Genomic DNA, 10,488 nt, shown 5'->3' on the forward strand with positions numbered 1-10,488 from the left:
ATTGCGATGTGTTACTTGCCGTCGCAAGCCCGTCGTAAAAGGTATATTGCGACGCTTTTGGAAGATTTTGCGATGGATTTTTACCGTCCGAAAAGGCCCTTTGTTGTCGTGATGATTAAACTGATAATATCATATGTAATGTGTGACAATTACACTGAAAATGTCAGAAGTTATGCAATTCACAAATTACTTAGAATAGCAACAATTATTATGATATCTTTTTCTTAATCCACTTACATATATAACGGCTAAAAAGATGCAAAAAGAAAGCAAGTCAAGGCCTTGAAGCAAGAATCATCTCCCTCTTCTGCTTGTAATTCACGAACATTTGATCTGCAGGCTGGAGGCTCTCTTTGATTGCTGGGTTTTCCCTAAAGTTGTTAATCCAATTACATAAGCAAGGGAACTCACTGGCTTGCAGCACTTTGACACCAACCACTTGTTCAATCACTCCAACAGAGGAGGCTATAAATCCCAAGGCCAAGTCAGCCAACCCAATTTCACTGCCACCGAAAAACTCCTTCTCTCCCAGAGCTTGCTCTTCCAAGATCTTGAGTAGATCTCTGACTTCTTTTGCAGCCTTCTCATGTTCTTCCCCATCAGCCACAAAGAATTTGGCAAATGGTACGCTCTGCTTGATCACACAAATTGAAATTTGCATTTGATTAGTAATGACCGAAAAGGCAGAAACTCCAATAATATATAGAAGCAATATATGTTATGATGTCAGATTGTAAATTTGAATTACAATATATATATATATATATGACATTGCTTGGCATATATAATGATCACCTTTTCGTCTATAAACTTCAACCAGAACCGCGCCAACGCTCTCTCATGAGGGTCATCTGACAGGAGGGGATTCTGGGGCCAAGTCTCCTCAATGTACTCGAGGATCACACTGGACTCAGCGATTGGCTTCCCGTTGTGAACGAGTACTGGGATCTTTTTGTGAACTGGGTTGTAATGCAAAAGCAAATCACTCTTGTTAGCCAAATCCTCTTCTATGTATTCGTACTTCACACCCTTGAGCTCTAGAGCCCATACCACTCTGGAACTATATGGACTATGCCAAGCTCCAAACAGCTTCACTTCTTCCATTTCTTGTTGAGTTCTTTGCGTTCGTTAAATGTTCGAGTTCGGCCTCCTTATACAACATGATTCTATGAATAAAGCTTTGAAATATCCTTTTGGAATAGTCAACCGGATGTTGCATTGTTTCTTCTTGGTTTCCTTCTTGACCAATTGAGATGATTTTTCAAGCAATTTAGGTGTGGCATATTAAGAATAGTAATGGAAGGCCCACGCGTTCACGTATTTGAAAAGTTGTCTTGAACTTGATTACCTTAGAATATGCAGGATTTCCTAGCTATTGTCTGCAGACGGCTGTGGTCCTGTGGATATCGTATTTAACAGGCCAAAGAGGCAATCTTTCTGCTATTCTCAATTTTTTATTGAGAATATAAAGTTTCACGTCGTCTTGTAGAATTAAATAAAAGTTATAAATTGAGAACAATATTGATATTTATCAACTTCCTGTTAAATTCCAAACAGCAGCTTCACTTCTTCCAACTTTTTTTCTTGTTTAATTTGTATTCTAAATTCCTCAAGCCCTTGGCCCCCTTATATGTTATGATTCTTTGAATACATAAAGCTTTGAAATTTCCTTTGGAGTTTAACAGGAAGTTGCATTGTTTCTTCTCGGCCTCCCTTTTAACCAAATGAGATGACTTTTCAAAGTAATTTTGAGTGTTCCCCAAGAACACCAATGTTTCTGTGCCAAGTATTTAACTCCAACAGTCAATTGTGGACTATGTACACGAATTTCCAATTTTTTTTCCCCAGACAGGATAACAACTTAATGTTAAATATTTTGAAAGATATTTTACAACGGGCTAATGCATTTATAGCATAGTATGTCAAATATAACTAATATGAATGTAACATTGAATATATTATCATTAGAACGTTGAGATGGTAAGCATTGTTTGTTAAATTCTCAATATATATAGTATGTATGAAAGAAAAGTATGTATGAAAAAGAAAAAGACTCGCACCATCTCCATTCGTCCTTTTCCTTTCCTCATTTCTCCTATCCCACCAAAAGCTTATAGAGACCTATAAAGCTAACGCATTGGTGAGAGCAAATTAGGAAGAAGAAAAAAGCAAGTACTTTACAAAAATGGAAGAAGTGAAGCTGCTAGGTGCATGGCCTAGTCACTTTTGTTACAGAGTCATATGGGCTCTAAAACTAAAGGGTGTCGAGTATGAATATGTCGAAGAAAATCTTACCACCAAGAGTGAACGCCTTCTGCAGCATAACCCAGTTCATAAGAAGATCCCTGTTCTCGTTCATGGCGGAAAACCAATCCCAGAGTCCACTATCATTCTTGAATACATTGAGGAGGTTTGGCCACAGAACCCACTGCTTTCGGATGATCCTTATGAGAGGGCCATGGCTCGATTTTGGATTAAGTTCGAAGAGGACAAGGTGAGAGTCATCAAATTTGTTCACAAAATTTTGAGTTTTAAGTAATTCAAATCTAGACCCGCTTTAGATTTATTTAATTTTAACAAGATGCTCATATTCTTAATTATGAACACGTCTCTTTGCAAACGTATTTGATAAAAAACTCTGGTCAGCATAACATAATTGTATCTCGAGGCGATATTTATATTTGGACTACAATCTTGATCCTAGAAGTCTAGAACAACCACTAGACAAAAATTTGGCCACATGTATTTAGAAAATGTGACAAATTTTAACATGACACGTTATAAGTGAGTAATAGTCTCATAATAAATTCTCTTTTGGTGTCCCTCTAATCTGTTACAATTATCCTAAGCCTGACTTGTTTACTAACTTTTTATTAGTTTCTTTATAACATCTTAACTGTAGGCTAACTATATATTGAAAATAATCTTGTCGTCAAATCTGTTTACCAAATTATTTGAAATGTTTCATGGATTCACATGTGTATAGCTAATCAAATATCAAATTGAGCCTTGCAGAGTTCAGTTTTTATTGCATATTTTCGATCAATTGGTGAAGAGCAGGAGAAGGCAAAAAAAGAAGCCCAAGAAGCGTTGAAAACAATAGAACATGGACTTGGAGATAAGAAATTTTTTGGAGGGGAGAAAATTGGGTTGGCAGACTTGGCTTTGGGATGGATAGCTGGTTGGCTAGGAGCTATGGAAGAATCAGCTGGTTTAAAGTTGCTAGAACCAAATATGTTTCCTCACTTGCAAACTTGGATACGCAATTTCAAAGATGTGCCTGAGATCAAGGAGAACATACCTCATCATGATGAATTGTTGGCTTATTTCAAACCCCTAAGAGAGAAGTTCATTGCATCATCAAGATCATAGACTAGTTTTTAAATCGAATTAGGCTATTGTTAGTCTCGTCTATATGCACATGGCTCAGACTGTGATGCTTAATAGGTTCCGCAGTACATCAACAGTTAGAAATCGCTCATGATCGCTAAAGTATACTTCCGAAACATACCACGCATGCTTTTCCTTTCAAATGCTATTAGTATATGTTAATTAACTTTATATTTGTGAGAAAAGTCAAAAGAGAGCATGATATGATAATATATATATATATATATATATATATATATATAAAGAGGCTTTTGAGGGAAGAGATCTTCAATTTTTTTTTAAATGAAAATTAGTTGTGGAGTCCACACTACATCTAATTTCAACGATTCGAACTGTTTATTTTTCAAGTTGGATCTTATAAATCATCTTTGCAAAATATTAACCAAATCGAAAAAAATTGAGACATCTAATTTTTTTCCCCCAAAAGATAAGACTTTATTAAATTCTAATTAAAAAGTTTACATCTTCAACCAAGATGTTAAAAGGGAACTTGAGAGTTGAGACCAATACAATCCTATCTAAAAGAACCTCTAGTTTTTTTAACTCAGGAACAATATTTGAGAAATCTAAATGAGTTGAAAGAAATTGACAAACACTTTGTTCTATAAGAAAAAATGAAATTTCATCATGACAACTAAATAAGCAATTGGTTTCGGATTAAATTGATTTTTTTCAAGGATGATCTATAAATCGAGACATACAAAATAGATTATTCGGATCGTTAGGGTTAAGGGTTTAGCTAATTAGGTGGGCTAGGTTTAGAAGAGAGGGCTTAGGGCCTTGGTTCAAAAAGCCCGAAGGCCTTAAGCCTAAGGGTTTTGGGTTTTTAGATAAAAAGGCTTAGGGCCTTAGCTAATTTGGCCCAAATGCCTTTAACTTAAAACAATTAATAAAATAAATAATAAAAACTGAAACGGGTTTTGGGTTGGGCTCGGCAGGAAAGGTCCAAAAGCCCTATTCTTGATGGGTCGCCAGACCCAAGGAAGAAGAAGGCCGGAATTCGGCCGGAAATCTACACCAACTTTAAACGGCCATAATTTTGTCAAAACTAAACAAAATCGAGTGATTCAAAAACAAAAGTTGTAGTTCTCGAAGAGATGAAGAGAATGGTACCTTGCACGATGTCTAACTCATCATAATTTGACCGGAAAATGCCTCGAGACGTCAAGTAAGCCCTACAACTAGTTCTCTCCAACTCTACAAAAATGTATTATTGTTTTTACACTCATAATTGAAGCAAACTTTCCAAGGATAAAATGAATTATAGAAGTGTGTGACTTGAACTATTGACCGGGCCTTGCAAATATATGTCCTTATTCTTGATGGGTCGCCAGACCCAAGGAAGAAGAAGGCCAGAATTCGGCCGGAAATCTACACCAACTTTAAACGGCCATAATTTTGTCAAAACTCAACAAAATCGAGTGATTCAAAAACAAAAGTTGTAGTTCTCGAAGAGATGAAGAGAATGGTACCTTGCACGATGTCTAACTCATCATAATTTGACCGGAAAATGCCTCGAGACGTCAAGTAAGCCCTACAACTAGTTCTCTCCAACTCTACAAAAATGTATTATTGTTTTTACACTCATAATTGAAGCAAACTTTCCAAGGATAAAATGAATTATAGAAGTGTGTGACTTGAACTATTGACCGGGCCTTGCAAATATATGTCCTTATTCTTGATGGGTCGCCAGACCCAAGGAAGAAGAAGGCCAGAATTCGGCCGGAAATCTACACCAACTTTAAACGGCCATAATTTTGTCAAAACTCAACAAAATCGAGTGATTCAAAAACAAAAGTTATAGTTCTCGAAGAGATGAAGAGAATGGTACCTTGCACGATGTCTAACTCATCATAATTTGACCGGAAAATGCCTCGAGACGTCAAGTAAACCCTACAACTAGTTCTCTCCAACTCTACAAAAATATATTATTGTTTTTACACTCATAATTGAAGCAAACTTTCCAAGGATAAAATGAATTATAGAAGTGTGTGACTTGAACTATTGACCGGGCCTTGCAAATATATGTCCTTATTTATCTGCCACATTTTAATCCAAAATAAATAAATAAAATGTCTTTGTTCCAACTACCTACAGAAGAGAGGCCGGTGCGTATGAATACATATATTATTTATTGTGTGACATCATCGCTAACGTACACATGCACCCCATTTATGCTTCTAGTGAGTTACTTAGAGTAAACTGTCGATTTGCCCCCTGAACTATCACCCAACTTTCGATTTGCCCCCTGAACTTTTTAATTGGAAAATTAAGGACTTAAACTAATTTGTTTGGCCGATTTGCCCCCTGCTGTTAATTTTTCATTCATTCCATCCAAATTTCTGTTAAATGGAAGCATATGCACAACATGTGTGGGTAATTCGGTCACTTCATTCTTTAAAATAATTGAAAACCTTAGATTTCTAAAATATAAACCTATGCAAATATGTGTGATTCTATAGCTTTTTTGTCTGAAGGTCTAGTGAAATGACGCTTTTGTCCACAAATGAGAGTTACGTGGTTTGCACATGATAAGAGTTAACGTTAATTTGGATGAAATTTATGAAAAACTAACGGTAGGGGGGAAATCGGCCAAAAAAATTAGTTTAAGTCCTTAATTTTCCAATTAAAAAGTTCAGGGGGCAAATCGAAAGTTGGGTGATAGTTCAGGGGGCAAATCGACAGTTTACTCGAGTTACTTATCTACTCTTGACTAAGCTAGCTAAGAATATTATATTATATTTTATGGTGCGTCCTCAATTTTAATTTTCAAAATTGTTAAACTTTTTATTTTCAATCTCAATTATTTATTTTTCGTAATACCAAGTGCTATGTCCCAGTGAAAAAAAATTTACATGAAATAAGCCAATTCCCCTCTAAATTCCCAAACCCATGTACTTGAAGCACAAGCAGCCAAATTGATTGTTGGGTATAAATAAACTTAAAAACCCTGCATACCAATCAGGGAATCACAACACAAAAATAACAAAAATGGCAGAAGTGAAATCACTCGCGTCCACATGCACCTTCCAATAATATTTTATGTGAAAGAAGCCAATTCCTCCCTAAATTTCCAAAACCATGAACTTGAAGCACAAGCAGCCGATCTAATTGTGGGGGTATAAATAGATCTAGAAACCCAGCATAACAAATCAGGTATCACAACACAAAAATGGCAGGAGTGAAACTACTAGGAGCCTGGTCTAGTCCATATGTCTATAGGGTTATATGGGCACTAAAGCTCAAGGGTGTGGAGTATGAGTATGTAGAGGAGGATGTGTTATTCAACAAGAGTGATGAACTTCTAAAGTACAACCCAGTGCACAAGAAGGTACCTGTTCTTGTTCATGATGGGAAACCAACTGCTGAGTCCATTATCATTCTTGAGTACATTGAAGAGGCATGGCCACACAACCCCTTGCTTCCGAAAGACCCACACCAAAGAGCCGAGGCTCGGTTTTGGGCCAAGTTCGGAGAGGACAAGGTAATCGCTCTCGACATTAGTTTAGCATGTTATGGTATCCATGTGATTGAGCATATGAGTTATTATTATTTAAATAGGTTATTGAGATTAATGGTTTACCAAGTTACGTGTTAGACTGTCTGGCTACGCAACATTTTAAACACAAACTGACCCAAATGTTTTGTCCAACATAGAACCGAGCTTTTATTGGGCTCTTTTTTGCTACTGGGGAAGAACAAGTGAAAGCAATAAAAGAAGCGCAGGAAAATCTTAAAATCTTGGAGGAACATGGCCTGGGAAACAAGAAGTTCTTCGGCGGCAACGATATTGGATTGGCTGATTTAGCATTTGGTTGGATGGCTTTGTGGCTGGAAGTCTTGGAGGAAGCAGCCGGTGTTAAAGTATTTGAAGGAGATAGCTTTCCTCGCTTGCATGCATGGATTCAAAGTTTCAAGGAATCCCCAACAATCAAGAAAACCTACCTGAGCGCAATGCATTGTTGAACTATTTCAAAGGCGGAAGGGCAACAGTCGTTGCTTCAGCACAATCATGAACAATATATACTAGCTAAGTAGCTAGTGCTAGCTGGTGTCACTTCTTTGTTACTTGTCATGTTGTATTAGTTGGACTGTCCAATTTCCAGAAAATATACACTTGCACTTAAATTTACTTATACACTCCCATGGCCTACTGGAGTTAAAGGTCTCCATATTCCTACTCTCTTTTTTCTCGTGCTAGGGAGAGACGTCTGGTCATATAAAAAAATTTAATTCCAAAGAAGAGGTCAGGAATATTGTTAAACTACTAATGGATAATGAAGTGTACTTTTCTCTTTATCTCTAGGAAATTGCACAAATTTTGACGACTAAGATAAACATATGCATTGTTACTTTTAAAATCTTATGTACTAGTGATAATAACATACGATTTTGCTACATTCAGTCATGCATAACATATAATTTTGCTACTTTCAATCATCCCCGATTATTGACTATTTTAATGCATTATAAAGCCCCCACAACGATTGATAACTAGATATCACACACCAAACTACGAAGCGATCGATTATCTACAACACACTTCTTTGAAATGTACAATATGCATGGTTTTCTTTATTTTTAGGTGGCAGTATTATAGAGCTTTTATTAACATCATATAGGTGAGAAAATATATGAATGCGGTCAGCGTTAGAAAACAAAAGGGTAATAGCCTCCCATAAAAATATCATATATCATCTTTAATTATTGGTAATAGAACCCATTAATAAAAACTTAATTTGCATGATCACTGTTCTTGAATTCTTTTGTGACATCATTGCTGACGTACAGATGCACCTTGAATTGTGTGTTGTTGACCATTGAACAATCATCCAAATATGATATATATTTTGGATGATGATATCCACATATTTTTTTTTTTTTTATATATTGTACACATCTTTTTAATTTTTATCATTTGATCTTCTTTAATTTAAGATCCAAATGCTGAAGTTTGAAAATATGTATGTAAAAAATAAAAATAAGTGTATGGATAACATCACTCTCCATTTTATTTTATGTGAGAAGAGTCAATATTCCCCTTGATTACTTAAAGTTGTCGGAGATGCTCCCTACGTATTTGCCTGTGTTTATGAAGTTTCTTGTCACATTGATCTTTTATTTTTGAGAACTTTAACGAAAAGCATTCGGTACTGTTTACTTTAACGAAAAACCACATTTTTACACTAAAAGGTCAATCCTGGTACTATTCACTTTACCCTTTATTTTGTTCTTATCATTAAAACTCAAAGTTTTCAAGCTTTTTTCATTAGTTTTCCTTTTATTTTTTGGACAATAATGTGGGCTATTCTCCCAAGTTACTGACTTCATAATGTGGCCAAATGAGAATAGCCCACATGTCTTCTCTAAAACTGCCCCAAACATTGGTTATCTTTGTAACCAAATATCACAATTTTATAGCATTGACTCAAGAGATCTCCAAACTGTTAAAGACCCCAAGAAGTGTCGTTTCAATTCCAGCAATTGGTCAGTAACAAAATAAAGTGAAAAAGAGAGTTCGATGAGTTTTCTTTAGTCTTTAGCTTTTTTAGTAGCATGGAGGATGAGATTCAGTGTCTGAAAAGAGAAAATGAAGGGGAGTTTGGAGACGAGAAAAAGGATTCAGCAATTCACCTTTTGGTTAACACTCAACCCTTAAAATTAAATAGCAAAAAGCTAACGCCAAACTACATAAGATAATGTCACATCCCGGCCCGGGTCCACCACCGTAGCACGATATTATCTGTTTTGGACCCCGACCATGTCCTCACGGTTTTGTTAATGGGAACTCACACGAGAACTTCTCAGTGGCTCACCCATCATGGGATTGCTCTCACGCGCTACTCGCTTAACTTCGGAGTTCCGATGGAACCCGAAGCCAATGAACTCCCAAAAGGCCTCGTGCTAGGTAGGGATGGGAATATACATTTAAGGATCACTCCCCTGGGCGATGTGAGATGTTACAATCCATCCCCCTTAGGGGCCCGACGTCCTCGTCGGCACACCACGGCCAGGGTTAGGCTCTGATACCATTTGTCACATCCCAGCTCGGGTCCACCACCGTAGCACGATATTGTCCGCTTTGGGCCCCAACCACGCCCTCATGATTTTGTTAATGGAAACTCACACAAGAACTTCTCAGTGGATCACCCATCATGGGATTGCTCTCGCGCGCTACTCGCTTAACTTCGGAGTTCCGATGGAACCCGAAGTCAATGAGCTCCCAAAAAGCCTCATGCTAGGTAGGGATGAGAATATACATTTAAGGATCACTCCCCTGGACGATGTGGGATGTTACAATCCACCCCCTACGGGGAGTGATCCACATCGCCCAGGGGAGTGATCCTTAAATGTATATTCTCATCCCTACCTAGCACAAGGCCTTTTGAGAGCTCACTGGCTTCGGATTCCGTCGGAACTCCGAAGTTAAGCGAGAAGGTGGCCAGAGCACTCCCATGATGGGTGACTCATTGGGAAGTTGCTCATGAGTTCCCAGAAACAAAATCGTGAGGGCGTGGTCGAGGCCCAAAGCGGACAATATCGTGTTACGGTGATGGAGCGGGCCCGGGAAGTGATCTGCCCCGGGCCGGAATGTGACAAATTGGTATCAGAGCCTAACCCTAGCCGTGGTGTGCCGACGAGGACGTCGGGTCCCTGAGGGGGGTGGATTGTAACATCCCACATCGCCCAGGGGAGTGATCCTTAAATGTATATTCACATCCCTACCTAGCACGAGGCTTTTTGAGAGCTCACTGGCTTCAGATTCCGTCGGAACTCCGAAGTTAAGCGAGAAGGTGGCCAGGTCACTCCCATGATGGGTGATCCACTGAGAAGTTGCTCATGAGTTTCCAGAAACAAAATCGTGAGGGCGTGGTCGGTGCCCAAAGCGGATAATATCAATAGAAGGCCGTTCGACTTTTGGAGGAGGCAAAAGAAGAAACAAATATTTTTGTTGCATGACAAGGATTTGAAACTTTACTGACCTTGGTGGAATTTTCTTCAAATAGTTGATATCAATAGAAGGCCTTTATCGATGGGAGCACTTGAACACATGCCCAATTTAATTTTGTTTCCGTTAGAACTGCGGCCACGAGAGGT

The 10,488-nt window shown here is 37.9% G+C and overlaps 2 protein-coding genes and 1 pseudogene across 2 annotated transcripts; 2 read left to right on the top strand and 1 right to left on the bottom strand.

Moving 5' to 3' along the window:
• Window positions 1-186: 186 nt before the first annotated feature.
• On the bottom strand, window positions 187-1,211 carry LOC126622740 (probable glutathione S-transferase). Its single transcript, XM_050291476.1, has 2 exons — window positions 796-1,211; window positions 187-631 (listed from the first exon to the last, which is right to left on the bottom strand). Exons 1-2 carry the CDS (start codon window positions 1,102-1,104, stop codon window positions 275-277), a joined length of 666 nt encoding a protein of 221 aa, XP_050147433.1. The 5' UTR covers window positions 1,105-1,211; the 3' UTR covers window positions 187-274.
• Window positions 1,212-2,026: 815 nt separating this feature from the next.
• Window positions 2,027-3,508, top strand: LOC126622741 (probable glutathione S-transferase). Its single transcript, XM_050291477.1, has 2 exons — window positions 2,027-2,494; window positions 3,016-3,508. The coding sequence occupies exons 1-2, from the start codon at window positions 2,186-2,188 to the stop codon at window positions 3,370-3,372; spliced, it is 666 nt and encodes a 221-aa protein (XP_050147434.1). The 5' UTR covers window positions 2,027-2,185; the 3' UTR covers window positions 3,373-3,508.
• Window positions 3,509-6,336: 2,828 nt separating this feature from the next.
• LOC126622738 (glutathione transferase GST 23-like) lies at window positions 6,337-7,530 on the top strand (annotated as a pseudogene).
• Window positions 7,531-10,488: the final 2,958 nt, after the last annotated feature.

Source organism: Malus sylvestris, chromosome 5 (genome assembly GCF_916048215.2).
Source record: "Malus sylvestris chromosome 5, drMalSylv7.2, whole genome shotgun sequence".
Lineage (NCBI taxonomy): Eukaryota > Viridiplantae > Streptophyta > Magnoliopsida > Rosales > Rosaceae > Malus > Malus sylvestris.